General features: G+C 37.2%; 2 protein-coding genes across 4 annotated transcripts in view; one reads left to right on the forward strand and one right to left on the reverse strand.

The window, feature by feature from the left end:
* LOC307045962 (signal-transducing adaptor protein 1-like) overlaps positions 1–13,068 on the reverse strand; it is a 19,915-nt gene extending 6,847 nt beyond the window's left edge. The window contains exons 1-12 of one of the 3 annotated variants that reach the window (XM_079692042.1): positions 12,926–13,068; positions 9,467–9,565; positions 6,552–6,623; positions 6,309–6,428; positions 6,164–6,220; positions 5,902–6,050; positions 4,729–4,860; positions 4,227–4,296; positions 3,357–3,459; positions 3,081–3,170; positions 958–1,020; positions 772–822 (exon numbers count right to left, since the gene is read on the reverse strand). In XM_079692042.1, coding sequence (XP_079548168.1) covers positions 772–822; positions 958–1,020; positions 3,081–3,170; positions 3,357–3,459; positions 4,227–4,296; positions 4,729–4,860; positions 5,902–6,050; positions 6,164–6,220; positions 6,309–6,428; positions 6,552–6,623; positions 9,467–9,556 — 997 coding nt within the window. In that variant the 5' untranslated portion in view covers positions 9,557–9,565; positions 12,926–13,068. Of the gene's footprint in view, positions 1–771; positions 823–957; positions 1,021–3,080; positions 3,171–3,356; positions 3,460–4,226; positions 4,297–4,728; positions 4,861–5,901; positions 6,051–6,163; positions 6,221–6,308; positions 6,429–6,551; positions 6,624–9,466; positions 9,873–12,925 lie in introns of those variants that run through there. The other 2 variants (XM_079692043.1, XM_079692041.1) reach the window with 2 other exon arrangements.
* LOC307046005 (ras-related protein Rab-11B) lies at positions 12,958–16,814 on the forward strand. Its single transcript, XM_079692101.1, has 5 exons — positions 12,958–13,098; positions 14,708–14,903; positions 15,148–15,341; positions 15,433–15,513; positions 16,172–16,814. The coding sequence occupies exons 1-5, from the start codon at positions 13,059–13,061 to the stop codon at positions 16,315–16,317; spliced, it is 657 nt and encodes a 218-aa protein (XP_079548227.1). The 5' UTR covers positions 12,958–13,058; the 3' UTR covers positions 16,318–16,814.
* Positions 16,815–18,084: the final 1,270 nt, after the last annotated feature.

The following is an 18,084-nucleotide window of genomic DNA, read 5'->3' on the forward strand; positions in this document are numbered from 1 at the left end:
AATAAAAAAGCCGGTACTAGTCGAGGGCCGGACTTGTTCAATGTTTATTGCAAAACATATTGAAATGAACTTATTGTACATATTAAACCTGGAACTAAAAAAGCTTAAATTATTTCCTATAAAAACAACATTAAACATTAAACAATCAGTTGCCTTAATTTCTTAGGGCTCTCTCTCATTTCTTATGATTACATTTTTCCACAGGCCAACAACAGCTTCAAAAAAACGATTTCCCTCAACAAAAAAAACAATATGCCCTGTTGTCGCAATAAAAATAGTGCAGAAGGAAATTTAAACTCAGTTTGCTGCTCGATGATGCTGCCAGATACTTGGCATCTCATCTTGGGTGCAAGTTCATCAATGTTTGGGCTCAGGCTCTGAGCTGAGGAAACCCTCAGGATTGAGTGAAGGTGTGTGTGCAATATACCTGCGGGCCAGATCTAATAGTAATTAAAAATTATCCTGCGGGCTGAAATTAAATCCACCAAGGGCCTGATTTGGCCCCCGGGCCTTGGATTTGACACATGTGCACTAAGGCATACAGACATTTACACTACATAACTACCCATAGAAACAAGATAACACATTTCTTTGTTTTGTCTTGTTTGACTTCATTATTCTGCTTTGTATATATTGTTGTTTTTGTCTGTTCCTTTGTTTTGTAGAATGTGTGTAACAACCCCTGTTTGGTTTACATTGACCCAGAAAAAAAGAAAGAGGAAAAAAACTGTGAGTTTCCGAGATGGAAATATAAGAAGAGGAAACACTTACGTGGGAGTGGAACAGCTGAGGAATCCGCCGACTCTGTTTCTTTCTCCTCCGCTGTTTGAACACAGATGTGAGTTAGTGATAGCAATGGGAAAAATGAAGTTGTACCTGTTTTATGTTTGCACGACAGAAGGGCAAATGCAGGAGGGGTAGAAGCATTGATTGATGTGGCAGAAGAGTTAGACTCACGTTGGTCATTCAGATAAACGTTCTCCTCCTCGATTGGTTCTGGCTCTGGTTTTCTCGTAGACACTGAGAAGGAGACATGTAATTATAATTATTACAGGGGGATTAGGTAAAAAAACAACGTTAGGATATGGATGGCAATGTTGGTCACACCTTATCTTTACAATGACATGAATACCTGTAGTCTATTGGAAGGATTGCTTTTGAATTTTGTATAGACGTTAATTTTCCTCAAAAGATGATTTCCACGAACTTTAGCAGTCTTCTGGGCTTCACATATGTTGTTTTAAGTGAAATAGTTCAATAACTACTGATTGGTTTTCTATTAACACACTGTAATGGAAACTTCTGGAGCAATGGAGTTGAAACACAGTGAGTTCACTTGATGTCAAACACTGATGGTTTATTATGAAGTTACGGCCGGAGAATTGAAAAAGACATGTGCTGCAGCCACGAGTTGACACAGCGGTTGCCAAACCAATTCTGAAGATCTCTTCCGTAGTCGGAGATTTTAACCAAGTGTATAATCAACATTCTTCATTAGCAGGATTAAACAAACAGGGCACTAAATCAAATTAAAACTGTCGTTCATGGCCCAAGAATGTACGCCAGTGGGACCTACGCACCCGATATGAAGGAATCTAAACAATAAACTATTTCAGGTCAGCTTGTGAACCGGCAACAAGGAGCCAGAACTGCTCCTCCTTAAGGGAGAGGGATAGCAGCAATACCCCGAGGCCATGTGCAAGGAGAAAATGATGGAATGGGTTAAAGGTTCGATACCGAAGCTAAATATTCCCCAACAGCTACCAGTGGTGGAAAGAAACTAAGTACATTTACTCAAGTACAACAACAACAACAACAACAATAAATCCAGTAAAGAAAATGGTCTCCATATTGACAAACTACAACATATTTGCTATTACTTACTAATAGAACAATAGAATATTCTTAAATAATATAATACTTTCAAAAGAGCCATTGTGAATAAGGGGTACTTTACTTTAATTTATTGAACATGTTAAAAGCAAAACAAACAGAATAAAATGTATAAACAATAATAAATAGAAGCAAAATGGTATAAAAATAAATACTCAAATAGTTTCCTTTGTTTCCCTTTACTTTGACTATTATTGGAGTATTTTCAGACCCAAGTATTTCTACTTTTACTTAGGTTAAGGATCTGAGTACTTCATCCACCTCTGTTCACTACTCACAGGTTAAGTTAAAGTCCCTGAGTTTGAATGTAGTGCCATTATCAGGTTAAAAATGTGTAGCTCAAACATTTCCACTTAACATGGCATTCCTTCCTCTCAACTGCATGGTCAAATAAAGGCTCAAAGAAAAGGACTTGTTTACTTCTGCTTGTGTTCAAAGCTAAAACAATCTCTGTAGAGGAATTGCTACGTGCTGCACAAAGGCTGTAAAACAAGCAGACTGAGTGATTGGGTTGGTGTGGGTGAGTGGACTCACAAAGCAAATAAACCATTTCTGGAAAACATCGGTGTTATCAGAATCAGAAAGCCTGTATTAGTCCCGCAGCGAGGAAATAACAGTAAATATTACTTAGCAGATAAGAGGCGAACAATAAGAAAGAGTAAGCTAACATGTTACATATAGAGAAAAAGCACTCTTTAGTAATAGAACAAAGACAAACGAGTACACATCCATGGCTAAAAACGTATGGCAACATTTTAAAAGTTAAGTGAATAAATAAAAGTTTGGAGACTTTATAAAAATGTCGGGCCCTCATTCACAGAATAATTGCATAAAAGTGTTTATATTGCTAACTGCAGGTTTATTGCACAGGATTGCCGCGGATACAGCCACGGATACAAATCACTGTTGCTTTATTCCTACAAGGTACATGTCTATAATATAAAATACAAAATGAAAAAGTGTATTTATTTGTTTTAATTGTTGTTGAAATAGTTGGTATTCTCATATAAGTATCTACTCAAAGTCATGTTCTGTGTAACTGTAACTCGTTGGAATCAATCCAAGATTATGTGTAGAGTAGGTACAACATACCAGGACCGAAGCAAACATGTGCAAATATTGAAGTGTGTTGACGTGAAGGTATTTGTGTGTGTGTGTGTGTGTGTTTTTGTTGATGGACACATTACCTGGTTTGGGGGGTATACTCGGTGGGACCAGGTTTGCCGGGGCCTGCCGAACGCTAATCTCTCCATTTTCATTATCAGACTGACTATAGGCTGTAAAAAAGCCAAACTTAAATTAGTCATGTATACATTTGAGTAAATGTTCATGCTTTGGGGGGATTTATATTCACATAGCTTAACAGCTGACCTTAAATATAAAGTGAGTAAAAAAAAAAAAGAGAAGAATAAGTAGGGTGAAAGACAAAATGAATACAAAAGTGTCTTGGCTTTTGTACGTACAGATACTTTGTTCGTAGGCTTCCTCGATGATGAGAGGAATCAAAACGCCGTCCGTTGTTTCCACTAAATAGTTGATCACATCATGAAGTGTGGCACAGGGGATCTGCACAGAGGAACACTTTTATTTAACAAATCTAAGAAGAATAAAATACACACAATAATTAAGGCAGGCTTTGTTTTGCTCAGCTCAACCACAATCACTCCAATAAGAATATAATTAATTACTGATTATGTCATTAGAAAATCACGAGGAACCACACACACACACACACACACACACACACACACACACACACACACACACACACACACACACACACACACACACACACACACACACACACACACACACACACACACACACACACACACACACACACACACACACACACACACACACACACACACACACACACACACACACACACACACACACACACACACACACACACACACACACAATAGGTGACAGGTGAGTCATGTCGCTGGCAGTCAACTTAGAGTCTTATCAAACACTTCTACAGAACACAGATCAGGAAGATGTGACTGCCATGACTGAACCATCGCCCGTCACTTTTATTGCCGGTAAAATGTCTCGCCCTTTCTAGGAGGTCATGTGTTCCAGTAAGTCGAAAAAAACTTCCATCTCTTATTTGAACAATAAAATACTTGCTGACAAGTGCCAGCTTTCATGTGAAGTCGTTTCTCAAGTTGCAGACTGGTAAAGGTCATTTGCAAATATACAGAAGAACGTATATGCACAGCAGATTTTTATAAAGCAATATAAAGACAATGCCTCCTGTATCATCACCGATAGTCTTATCTGCTGACACTGCACAGTATAGAACCTTTGCACTTTTTTATACTCACAGGATTGTCAACTTCAATAGCGAAGCCCCCATCAGCTTTACGATTTATGCGATAGTGTCTGAATACAGAGCTGATGGAGAAAGAGAGGGAGAGGCAATTGTAACGCAGATGAAATTAACAAACATATTGAATAACCATCCAAGACAACAACCACATGTGTGTAGGATCTGTGATTCAAGATATTTCAAAGAAAAATAGGTTGCTACTGATACACACCAAGTCAAAGCTCAGAGATCCTGAAATTAGCATCTCTATGTAATGAATCAATAATTGAAATGAAGTTCTGAGAAACTGAAAGATGTATACACTCTAGTCATTTTTTTACTTTTTTTTAAATGATTGAGTAGCCAGCCTTTCAATTTATATATGTATGTATGTATGTATGTATGTATGTATGTATGTATGTATGTATGTATGTATGTATGTATGTATGTATGTATGTATGTATGTATGTATGTATGTATGTATGTATGTATGTGTGTGTGTGTGTGTGTGTGTGTACCCTTCAAGGTTCTGCCTGGTGGTGACAGCGAAGGAGTTAACAATCCTCCCCGGCCTCAGCAGCACGTTTCCTCTCTTGGATTCTCTCTCGAGCAGCAGCTCTGCCTCCAGACGGGACACATCATGGTAACAGCTGCAGGATAGCAGAAGAAAACACCGAAATTAGACAAAATCAAACCTTCAAGCTTCACTCAACTAAAACTGATTTTTGTAGGTTAAATAAAAACGATGCTAGGGTTGGATCCAGACCGCATACAGAGGTTGTATATTGGAGAAAGTGTGTATTAACAACCACCAATATCTTGTCAGAGATTCAAGCAGGCAATGACTGAGCTGTCTTTTATTAACCCCTAATCTCGGGGAAATGACTGAGCTGAGCAGATACCACACACATGAATCATCAGTCAATACCTTAAAAAAATTAAAACAATGCCTTAAATTAAGCTTCAGGATGCTGCATTTTTCAGGTGATGTAATATACTTTTTGGAGACATGTATGTACCCATAAGAGACCATTGAATCATCCAGTTTCTCAGAAAACCCTGGACAGGGGGGCATTGAAACATTTTGACTTATTGGTTGTGTGTGTGTGTGTGTGTGTGTGTGTGTGTGTGTGTGTGTGTGTGTGTGTGTGTGTGTGTGTGTGTGTGTGTGTGTGTGTGTGTGTGTGTGTGTGTGTGTGTGTGTGTGTGTGTGTGTGTGTGTGTGTGAAACAACACATTTGTAACAATGCAGAGCCTCAGATGCAGGTGCCTGATGCCTCTAGGCAAGGTTGGGATTTTTGTAAAGAATTTTAAAGAAAAAGCATATTTTTTGTTAGAAAACAAATCATTTTCTAAGCTTGAATTAAGATCCTCAACTTTGTCTTCCTACTTAGAAGTCTGATGCATACAGTAAGGCCTTTTGTGTCCTGTATGCTGTTCAAACTGTAGCTTGTTACCTATTCTATTTGTAAAAGTTACAGAATTAAGAAGAGCGGGAAAACCAAAGGCAGGTGATATACTATAGCCATTTAATAATGAAGTACTCCTTTTTGAATTAGCTTTAAATTGCTCCTCTCAAATATGAATGTTGGTTATGGGTTTTGTAACATCATCCCTTTTAGTTTTGCCACGTTAGAAATAAAAACACTCAAATATAAGCATCAATACTTTGGCCTCCTGTTTGTACTCACGCTGGCATCTCTGCCTGCAGGGTGATGTAGGTGCTGGGGTCAATGGGAGCAGCAGCAGAACGTTTTATTCTTTCCTTTTCCTTTTCTACGGCCTCTTTCAGCATGAGGATCTGGCCTGGAAGCAGGTTGAGGGAGGACGGTACCGACAGCTGCAGGGACATGCACATGAGGAACTGATGTTAACGGGTTATCCTAAATTTGATTAATCAAATATGATCTGTGTTGTTCTTTGTTTCTATAAAGTCAGTTCAACACCACCCACCTCAGCAACAGAGCGGATGAAGCCCTTCCACAGCTCACGGGCCTCAGCATTAGGAGCCTGTAGATCCAACAGAGAAATTGTCAAAATTAGGAATAGCTCAGAAAAAAAGAGGCTTATTTAACTATATTTATATATATGCCCTCACAGTGAATTTGATATTTCTATCCTTCATCTGGAGGTTGAGTCTGGCTGCGTCCAGGTTTCGATCCTGGCTGCCGTCGTCTGTTATTGAGATCATCCCACTGAGTTCCACTTTCTCTATGTACTGATGAAACACACACACACAGAGACAAGGTGACACACAAGTCCTGAGTGTTGGATTCATCTTTAATTAACATTCATCCAAATATCTGTCATGTATTAACCCCTAATCTCTGAAATGACTTACCTCGCTGTCTCTCTTCTCGTTGAAGAAGAACAGCGTGTTTCCACACAGGCAGGCCCACAGTTTCCGGGAAGTCTGCACAAACACAGAGAGAGAGACTTCATGAGCGACTAAAAGATAGTACACCAAGCAGGGAAAACTAAATAGAAAAACACATGTTATTGTTTGGGCAAAAACAAAGGGAAAGAAAAAGAAAGCTTGTTTTTTTTATACACAGCAAGTAATTAGAAATGATGGCTGCAGTCATTTCATTTCAAACCTTTATTTAAACAGGTAGGACCCATTGAGATCATCGATCTCTTTTTCAAGGGAGACGTCCTGCAGTATGTGCAGGTGACATTGTTGAGTGACACTTGAGGAGTCAAGTTTAACCGCAACAGACGCCAGCGTGTGTTATAACAGCGTTCAGTGTTTGGATTGGATAGACCAGTGTCGTCTGTTCCAGGTCGACCACCAAATCAAAATAACTTAAACTTAGATTTGGAGGCCCTTTCAGACACAATTCAAGGATCCTAATGTAGGATTATAACATTTTTATTTTCAATTAATCTGCAAATGATCCTCTTTATTCATAATAGTTTGGGCTATGAAATGTTAGAGAATGGTGAAAAATGTCCATCCCAGTTTCTCCATGCACAATGTGATGTCTACAAATGTTTCTTTTTGGAAGTCAAAAAAGATATTCAGTTGAATATTATATGAAACAGAGAAAAGCAACTGAAAACAGCTTTTACTTTTTGCATGAGAACTTACTTATTGAATATTAGTTATCAAATTAGGTGATCATTATGTTTCTGTTGATATGAATGTTAATCACTTTTATAAGTAAATAAGTGGTATTATTTATAGCACTGAAAAAAACTTTAACTAAAATAAAGTATAAAACTGTACTTCGATGAACCAACATCTCTACTTCAATCTGCGACTGGGTTGGTTTGAAAGTTTTCTGAATGTAAAGTTTCCCCTCTGATTTAGTGTTTAGCTCTCATTGTGATGCATTCACTCTCTTATCAGGGAGGGCTTGGCAGGTATTTTCAGAGCCTGCCTTGCCAGTTAGTGTCTTTACTTTTCTTTCAGTTCCCGGGCTTGCTCTATCTTTATGGCACAATGTGCAGAATTGCTGTCAGACCAGTTGAGAGACGCAGATGCTGTCAAAGTCCACACAGTTTACAAGAATCTATAGGAGAGGCGGCTCCACCTATGTTACACATTATCTGACATGGTTTGTTGTTAGACCTCCGCACACTTAGTCTTTCAAAGGGTTAATAAAGCATCAAGCATGTCATCACACTGCAGTTAATAAGCACCAATTAGATAGGTAAACCGTCTATAATACTGATGTAAAGTAAAATACATCTCCTCTGCACAACCACACGGATCAATGTGTTCCTTAAATAAAAACACAATCTAAAAAAAAAAGACTTCTTTGTTATGTTTCGAAAGTCTCAGTCATGCAGCGCTGGAATGCCCCAAACGTGGACAGGAATGGCAGATACCTGCACATTGTTGGGATGCCATTCACAACACGCATACACACACACACACACACACACACACACACACACACACACACACACACACACACACACACACACACACACACACACACACACACACACACACACACACACACACACACACACACACACACACACACACACACACACACACACACACACACACACACACACACACACACACACACACACACACACACACACACACACACACACACACACACACACACACACACACACACACACACACACACACACACACACACACACACACACACACACACACACACACACACCTTTGAGGACATGTATGTGTCAATTATAATTTATCAATGAGAATAAATTCTTTGTTTTAGTTGTTTTGCAAATGTGAGGATTTGTTGTTTTGCTGGATGCTAAATATCTGTTTCCTATAGCGTTGGTCTGACGAAGCAAGAAATCTTCAACTTGTGCTTCAGGAATTTGCAGAGGATATTTTTCACAATTTGCTGAATGCTATAACTATTGATAATTTAACTGAAAAAATGTATCAACAGATACATCTACAATAAAACAATAAAACAGGGATAGCGCAAATACAGTCACTTAAGGGTATAATCTAAAGACTTAACACCTAATCTTTGGTAAACATCTTAAAGCTGGTTCTGATTACTTCTTTTTTCATGTGACGCATTATGATAACACAGATTAAAAAACCTGAAAGCTACAGATAACCAGCGGTGGAATTACATTTTACAAGGTCAAGGTTGTGCAGCTTTATACTTTTACTCCACAATCTCTCAACGCTATTTATTTTCTGCACAACATTTGTGTGACGGCTTTGGGTACTGTATATTTTTTAAGTTTGAGATACACCGAAGGATAAAGTGTTTCCTTTATGTGTTGAGAATATGCTTTTACTTTTTTATTTTGGATCATCTGAAAAATGCATCTTTACAAATCTGACCTAATGTCAAATAAATGTTTCAGGACAAACAAAATACAGGACGCTACAAGCATATTATGATGATGTATTGCTATATAGATTAAACTACAAAACAGTTAATGAGAATATTAATGCAACATTAATACAATATGCAAAATCATCAAATGGGCTATAATAGAAAAAACACAGGGAACATTTGACTACAGAATACATTTAGCTGATAATACTATCATCATTGTACTTAAGGGTTCCGATGAAGGACTTTTACTTGTAATGGGGTCTTCTACAAAGTGTGGTACCGTATTAGTTATTTGGCTGAAATATAGGATTTGAATACTTCCTCCACCAGTGCAGATAACCATCAAAACAAAAAGTAATAATAAAACAAGCAGTCCGTTTCCGTTTCAACCTGTTGCATTCAACAAAGACAACCTTGTCTCATGGAGTTAGCACAGAAAAACAAAAACAACGGTTACCTTATCTTTGAACGACCTCTTCTCCAGGTATCCCTGATAGTAACAGGTGGGCAGCTGACTCCTCTCTCGCGCGGTTTGCCTCGCCATCATTTTTAATGTCTATAAAAAATAACTTATTTACAGTTTTGAAGTGAAGGAGACTTCCACTTTAACATATCAGCAGCTTCTGCCTGCTCGTCGGAAAGCTCTCTTATATTGAAGTCATACCTGCGCGTCAGGAAGACAGGTGCTAGTGTCCTCACCGCTGATTGGTCAATATATGTAGCGGGCGGGGAATGTATCCTCTTGTATTCACATATTTGAATAATATCCTTCTCATGAAATGACTAACTTAGATAGCTGAGTCAGACTAAATTGGAATTAATTTACTCAAAGACATATTGCGCAAGTGTGTTTTCCCACAAAATATTCATAGGCAACATGTCTGATTCTGGCCTGGTCTCTGTTAAACCAGAGATGTTCCATTTTTTGCATATTATAAATAAGCAATGTATTTTTATTTAACTTGTTATTATTGCTTGTGATTGTTAACTTGTTGTTAACAATCAACTAAGATTGAAGTAAATTGTATCTTACCTAATAAAATGTAAGGTAACAGCAGAGTCATTCGAGGTTGTTATTGCAGTGTTGTTTGTTTGTATGCGAGCAATGCAGTTCATAGCGTGATACGTTAAGTACAGGAAGTAATATTCTGAGCTTCATGTACTTTACTTAGTATTTTCCTTTTCTGCCAATCATCCCAGTGAGGTTGCACTATTGTCTGTAATACATGTATCTCACAGCTTTAGTTACTTTGCTGGTTCAGATTAAAATATAAATCAACTAATTATTTATAATGAGGTATAATTATAGTTTAAACTATCCATCAATTTATAGTGTAATTGAAAGCTCCACCTTTACAAGCTACAACATTAAAGTAATTGTACTGCATTCATTATTATAATCAAATATAATCTAATGTTATTCTAAAATGGGCCATTCTGTATTATGAGTACTTTTACTTTACCTAGAATATAGTTTTATGTTTATGCCATACTTTCTTAATTTGAATATAGCCAGAAAATCCTCTTTCTTGTTGCAAAGTATGTCGACAACAGTGTGGTAATAGTACTTTAACATAAGGCAAGGCAAGTTTATTTATATAGCACATTTCAAGACAAGGCAATTCAAAGTGCTTTACAAAAAGGAAAGACATTAATATCATTAAGAAACATATTATAAAATGATATCTAAAAACACTAATTTAAAAGCAATGATATCAAATGACATTTAAAATCACTCAAAGATACATGAATAAAGGTTACAGTGCAGTGTGAGATACACACATCTGAAATGTTTAGGTCTGACTCTCAATCATTGCTAACTTTTTAGCAGAAATAGTTTCCTATCACCTCCCTTTCTTTCCTCTTTCATGTTTAACTTGTCCTTTAGTTATTTCAAGTGTTTCATGCTAAACGAATTCTAATCTGACCCCATACCTTTTAGGTTTCGCCAAAACTATTCCTCTTTCTTATTTTAAAATGCACTAGTTAAGTTTACCTTGTCTTTCTAGGACTTTTTTGGTGTCCTCCGCGAACCAGGGTCTTGAAACCAAAATGTTTAGTTCTGACTGGGGACAGAAAGCTGACCAGTCCCTGAAGACCTGAGAGTTCTGGATGGTTCATAATTTAGCAGGAGGTCAGAAATGTATTTTGGGCCTAAACCATTCAAAGCTTTATAAACCAGCAGCAGTATTTTAGAAATAAATTCAAAAACTACCCTTTCAATGATTTTTGAACAGAAGTAAAAGTAAATTCTCATAAGTAAAAGTAAATTCTCATAAGTAAAAGTAAATTATCCATGCATAGTACATACCTAAGCAACTATATCCTATTCGACCAGATTCAGTTCACTATTTGAACCAAATATAATCAACAAATAAGTTATGATTTAGGCTAATATTATGAGTTGGTCTTTATTCGTTTCCAGGGTGAGGGACTAATAAACTGCATTACATACAGATTTGATGCACATATTTCAAAAATAACGTAGAATCCATCAATAATAATGACGGTAATAATTAAACAATATAATATATATTCATCTAAAATGGGCTTCATAATGAGTACTTTTGTTACTATTTTTTAATGATTACATCTTTAAACTTTTACTTAGGCTAAGTACATTTGAGAATACAGGACATGTACTTGTACCTTAAATTACTATATTTCCGTCAAAGGGAAGAGATGGGGGCTCCCTCTGCTGGAGGAGCTTGTTATTGTTTGATCAACACAGATCAGATAAACTCAGTAATAGTTTAGACATAACTAAAATCCGCGCTGTGCAACAGTCCTGTAATAAATCCTACTTTCATGAAGGCTTGTTATTTCAAGTATTTGTTAAAATAGTTTCAGGAGGGACTGATTTGACTGTTCACATTTGACACTATATTTTGATGCTTTTTATTTATTTAAATATTTCATTAGGCCATACCAATGAGAATACACTTGTAAGGTTTACATTCTCTTTGCATGTTCATTTATCTTCTACCTTTTTTAACACTTATCTGTCTCATAAAGGCTTGCTGACTAGTACAGTACATCTAGCTGAGTTATATGCATCATATTACTTTCAATAGATTATGGAGAACCAGGGGTATTTTTGTTTTGTTTTTTGTATGGAGCCATCAGCACTAAATGTGTGAGAAAAGACGATGAGTAGCAAATTGAAGGTGTAACATGAAACACTTAATATTTGCCTTTGTTAGTTAAAACGCTGATAAAATCATGTGGAAGCTAATATCTAAATATCTCTGGAGCTTTGTATTGTTAACTTAACTTTTTTCAGACAGAAATAACAACGTATTGAAAGAACAACCTTTTATATAATTGATTCTTAGAGGTGGAAGAAGAACTCAGATCTTGTACTTGAGTAAAAGTAGAAGAAACAGAGTGTAATACTTTGTTACAAGTAAAAGTCCTGCAATCAAAATATGACTCAAGTAGAAGTACCAAAGTATTAGCATCAAGTACAATGAGTAAGAGTTCTAATTATGCAGATTGGCCCGTTTCAGAATAATATATTATATTTTATATAAGCTTGATTATAAATATTGATGCATTCAAGTGTTATCAGAGCTGGTAAAGGTCCAGCTAATTGTAATGACTTTGTATGCCGCAGGGTAGATTGTGAATTTACTCCAGATGTGACCAAAGTCTTTAGATGTTGATTATATTTCACATCATTAAACAAAATCTTCAGAAGTAACTCAAGTAAAAAATAAATGCAGTGCAGGGGTAGAAGTACAAAGTCCCTAAAAATGTTTTACCCTAACTGTATTGAGTAAATCTACCTAGTTACTTTACATCAGTGTGTTTAATAATAATACACTTGCAATCTTGAGCAAGGATGCACAAGCAGAAAGCCATAAACCTGTATTTTGTGACTTTTGAACTTATTACAGTACCTGAAGCCACATACCTGTAAGTCACGTGACCGTGTAGCGTTAACGCGGCTCCCTTACGCAGCATTTTCTTCTGTCATCTTGGCTCTGCAGCCTGGTTTCTGTGGTCAGGGAACATTTCTTCTGTCATCACCGTGATCCAATCAAACAATGGGGAACAGAGACGACGAGTATGATTTCTTATTCAAAGGTAAGCAGAACATAATCCGCTTATTGATCCCTTAGTTTGATATTATTTAGCGAGAAAACGAGCCCAGCTGAGGTTAGCATGTGTGCTAGCTATGCTAACGTCAGTGGTCAGTTATAATATCAGCTGATGGTTGGGCAGCTAACTGAAGATAGCCTAACTGTTTTCCGTTTCCCACTCGTCATGTCTTATTAACCTCTTAATTAATAATTTACTGTAACTAAGATTTGTTAGCGCTTTTATTTGGGCCAATGATTGCTGACAGTAATGTCATTTGCTAAATGGATTTCACAGAAAATAGTGCGTATGGTGAATTAGCCCTGTAAGCTAGAAGCTAACAGTACTTCAGACGGGTGGAGCTAATACTTAGCGATATTTACATTCTACTTGATTATCATATAGTGGTCCTCACATATATAACCACACTTGTAAAGCACAAATAGAGGCGTATTTTATTTAGACGGTGTAATGCAATCCTATAGGTTTAATGGAAGAGGAAACAAGAGTTCCCTTTGAGGTGGAAACCTGTCCCTTGAGGAAGGAAACTCACTCTAAGAGAGCAAAGAAGAGGAAATTCTTATGGGCTTTGTTCTTTTGTTAACTGCTTCAGGTGTGTAGGTAATTTCCCAGCCACCTGTTTTACATCAGGGTGTATTCTCATACCAAGCAGTCATAGATCTTACCTGAGTGAGTCAGTAGTCACACGTTTCTTTAACACCCTGGACTGGAGTTCAGTTTGCTGATAACATGATGCTGACCTGCTGGTATTTATTCAAATTAGTTGTAAACGCTTGTGTTATACATACATAAAGTTACTGACCTTGACAAGAAGTGCTTAAGTATGGATGGGCAGTAGCATATGCATTATTACTTTTTCTATATTTGTACCACTATTTTGTATCAATATTGTTGCATTTTTATTAGTTTTAGTTATTTATTATACTAAATGTATTTTACAGTTTTAGGTATTTATTTAGACACTGGTGTTACTTTTCAATGTATATGTATTATTCTGCTAGATCTTGTAATTTACTTTTCTGATCTAAGTTTTTTCTTTTTACAAAATGTACCTTAATTGTTGTCTATATATCTTAGAACTATTTGCCTTTTACAGTCAGGGCAGCTGGAAACGGATTTGATTTACTGAATACACAGGAACAGAGACCTTGAGGAAGTGTCGAGTCAGATTTCCCAAAGAGCTGTTTTTTTGTGAGCCTCTTCCTGCGTGACTCCGAGCAGGGCAACGTCTGATAAGGTTTCTCAGAAGTGAAAGGAAACACTAACACGTCAGCACTTTTGCTTCGCCTGAAAACTTTGGCAAGGATAGGAATGCCATTAAAATGAATATATCTATAAAAGAAAACCTTGCTCTTGCTCTTCCCTGAAGGGCTGTCAATTGTCATTTTTCCTATTCTAGTTTTATTCTTATTTAATGGCTTTGCATTGCCTCCATATAAATGGCCCTGGTCGATAATGAACTGACTATAGTGAAACTTTCAATTCAAGTTATATAGCAGTTGTTTGAAATGTCGCATTCTGAAAAACATCAATTTGCATAGCATGACCGCACCCAGGGCTGCTGCTTTAATGTGTTTGTGCATTGTGTTTCTAGTCGTTCTAATCGGAGACTCTGGAGTGGGGAAGAGTAACCTGCTGTCCCGTTTCACAAGAAATGAGTTCAACCTGGAGAGCAAGAGCACCATTGGGGTGGAGTTCGCCACCCGCAGCATCCAGGTGGACGGCAAGACGATAAAGGCTCAGATCTGGGACACAGCTGGACAGGAACGCTACAGAGCTATCACATCAGCGTGAGTACTTGACTGTATTTAACTGCATTACATACCAGTTTGAAAAGGTAATAAGCTGTTTGAGCCTAATAGGCATATTGAAGATGTATTTGATCATCTACAAATACATTTTAAAATAAATAACTTTCATGAAGCACTTTTTTTGACTGTTGATTAACAGACGATGTATACTCAGCTGATGTTAGGTAACATTGTGGTTATTCTTTATTCATCAATATATTTCTCTTTGCTCTGCCGTCACCAGATACTACCGGGGTGCAGTCGGAGCTCTCCTGGTTTACGACATCGCCAAGCACCTGACGTACGAGAACATTGAGCGCTGGCTGAAGGAGCTGAGGGACCACGCTGACAACAACATCGTCATCATGCAGGTTGGAAACAAGAGCGACCTCCGCCACCTCAGGGCCGTGCCCACTGATGAAGCTCGAGCCTTTGCAGGTAAACCACCAAGCGCTGTGGTAAATATATAATCTGTAAAGTAGTTTCTGTAAAATGTTTCAAATGCATCTGTTTTCTCTTCGCACTTTAGAAAAGAACAGTATCTCTTTCATTGAGACATCAGCGTTGGACTCCACTAATGTAGAAGAAGCCTTCAAGAACATTTTAACAGGTAGGAAAAACAAGACTCAGTGCTGTATTATGCATTATGAGCTCTTTTGACATATTATTATTCTATGACATCAACTGTATTTTAACATGTTTTATTACTTTTACTATGACAAACTATTCTGTAACAGTTTATAGGACATACACTAAGACAGATACTTTGGCTGTTTTGAATGACTCACACTACTTTGTCTTTTTTAACGACACATGATACAATGACCGAAATCTTTTATGATTTTCTTGACTTGCTTATGACATTTGTTATGGCATATATTCTGACTTTTTTTTAAAACAATTTTTACATATTTTATTATTTTATTTTACAAGAGAAACTTGACTATTTTTGACATTTAAATGACATATACCTATATGGCTTTTTTTGAAGACAAACTGTATGTCGGTAATGAAATGAATATTAGATTTTTTTTTATGGCATTTACTGTATAGCTTATACAATTTAAGCCTTTTTACTGACATACTACAGGATGACTTTGAATTATTTTGTGACATTATAATACAGCTGCTTGTGCTTACCATTTCACATTTTCCTGTTTTGATATGTAGCTACATGGTTTTATATAGGGAGACTCCAGTGCAGCAGCTACATAAACGAAACATTCAACCATTCATTCAAATCACTGTTTGTAATTTTCCCTCTGCAGAAATCTACCGCATCGTGTCACAGAAGCAGATAGCGGACAGATCTGCACACGACGAGTCTCCGGGCAACAACGTCGTGGACATCAGCGTCCCCCCCACCACTGACGGGCAGAAGGGCAACAAACTGCAGTGCTGCCAGAGCCTGTGACTCTAAAGCCCTGAAACTCTTCCTCCACACCACATCACCTGTGCACTTTTTGTTCGCTCTGCTTACGGCCAACGCCCTTCTTTACTCTGTCCGCTTCTTTCTACCTGTCATTCTGTTTTATATTCTACTTTTGAACTCACTTGTGCTCTTCTCTTTTGCCATGAATGAAAACTACCAGAAGCCTTTATGTCCATGTGAAGGAGGCAGTCCTCTCTGCCCTGGTGAAGCCTGTGAAGTTGTTTGAACTGACGGCGTGGTTGTGAAATACATTTCAATGGTTACCACTAGATGGTGCTGTGTAAATAATCTACAGGCAGTTACTCCACCCTGGTGAGAGCAGTATTATGCAGCATGGCTCCTCTAACATCCGATAAGTTATCATGCCAAAAATATCCTCATTATGTATTTATTGAAGAATATTTGGCTTAAGTTGTCATTGTTTTACTTTACATTTAAGAACTGTATACATTTACAATAAAATACTTGACAAAAGTGAACCGTTAAGTGTCTTTGTTCTTACTGAAAATAAGTTGTTTTTTTATAAGTTGTTAGAATTGAAATGCTTTTACTCTTAGTCTGTACCCGATTATAGTTTTGAGGCGCATGCATTTTAAGTTTACATTTTTACTTCACAATATTTTCGAGGGCATTGGTACTGTACGCTCCATGCATTTATGAAAGCTTTAGTTTCTAGTTTTCAGAAAATATTAAAAAAAAATGTATAACATTAAGGTACATAATTTAAACAAATATTGAATGAAAATGTAGCTGACAATTCTTTGTTAACGCAGCTTTAAAGCAATAACCTTTTTCCTAATGACGTCATTATATCATGTTATCCTGCTACTTTTAATTAAGTAAATTATCAAAGTACTACTTTTACTTTATAAAGTAACTAGTAAGAGATCCAGAACGTTTCAGGAACAAATATTCTCTCTCTTTAGTCCTGATTCTTCTATATAAAAACCTGTCTGAAAATGAGCTGATCAGATTTTGGCCATGTTGTGATGTCACAATGTATTTTTGGCTTGTGCAACCATTAGCCAATCACCAACCAAGGTAACACCCCCCACCTTATCACTGAATCTCCTCCTAGAGCACCGTCGTGGTTCTTCAAACCAAATATCTCGCAGAGGTGCTTGGGGAGGGGCAGTTATTTGCGTTTAAAGCTACAGACACAGAATCAGCAGCTTTGAAACGGCTGAAACATAGGGGATTGTGGGATGCTACAATGCACGATCTGTTTGGTATTTCGAGCCAAACACTTCAGAGACATGTTTGTATAAATCTGAGACCTATAATAATAGGGGACCTTTAAATCGAATACAAATCATTACATTCTGAATATCAGGGATCCCATGATCTAACGTATTATTTGAATCACCATTCACACCCACATTCAAACATTTAGTGTTTTAGAGACTGTCCAGCAGCATATGGAACATTTTGAACGAGTGTTTTTCTAACTAAGCTGCTTATATTCTCCTCAGCGGTGTGGATGTGATGAGGAGATACTGCGAGTCTCCACAGTAGCAACACTTGACATCACATCAGTTGTTTTTCATCAGGATTAATGGGCACATACAGCGGTGGTCAAAAACAGAATTATAGTAATGACATCTCATCCTCTCTGGACGATCTGTAAACAGCCATATCATTGTTCTGTATTGTAATGTTGACGCCCGACAACATACATGTGTTTCCATCAGAGGTGGGGACTCGAATCACATGACTTGACTCGAGTCGCATATTTTTTGACTTAAGACT

The sequence above is a fragment of the Notothenia rossii genome (genome assembly GCF_949606895.1).
Source record: "Notothenia rossii genome assembly, chromosome: 1".
Lineage (NCBI taxonomy): Eukaryota > Metazoa > Chordata > Actinopteri > Perciformes > Nototheniidae > Notothenia > Notothenia rossii.

Excerpts from the sequence above, each read along its gene's own strand:
- LOC307046005 (XM_079692101.1), top strand. The coding sequence starts at position 13,059 with ATGGGGAACAGAGACGACGAGTATGATTTCTTATTCAAAG. Across the intron at positions 13,099-14,707 it reads GTATGATTTCTTATTCAAAG|TCGTTCTAATCGGAGACTCT; the intron begins GTAAGCAGAACA and ends TTGTGTTTCTAG. Across the intron at positions 14,904-15,147 it reads TACAGAGCTATCACATCAGC|ATACTACCGGGGTGCAGTCG; the intron begins GTGAGTACTTGA and ends TGCCGTCACCAG.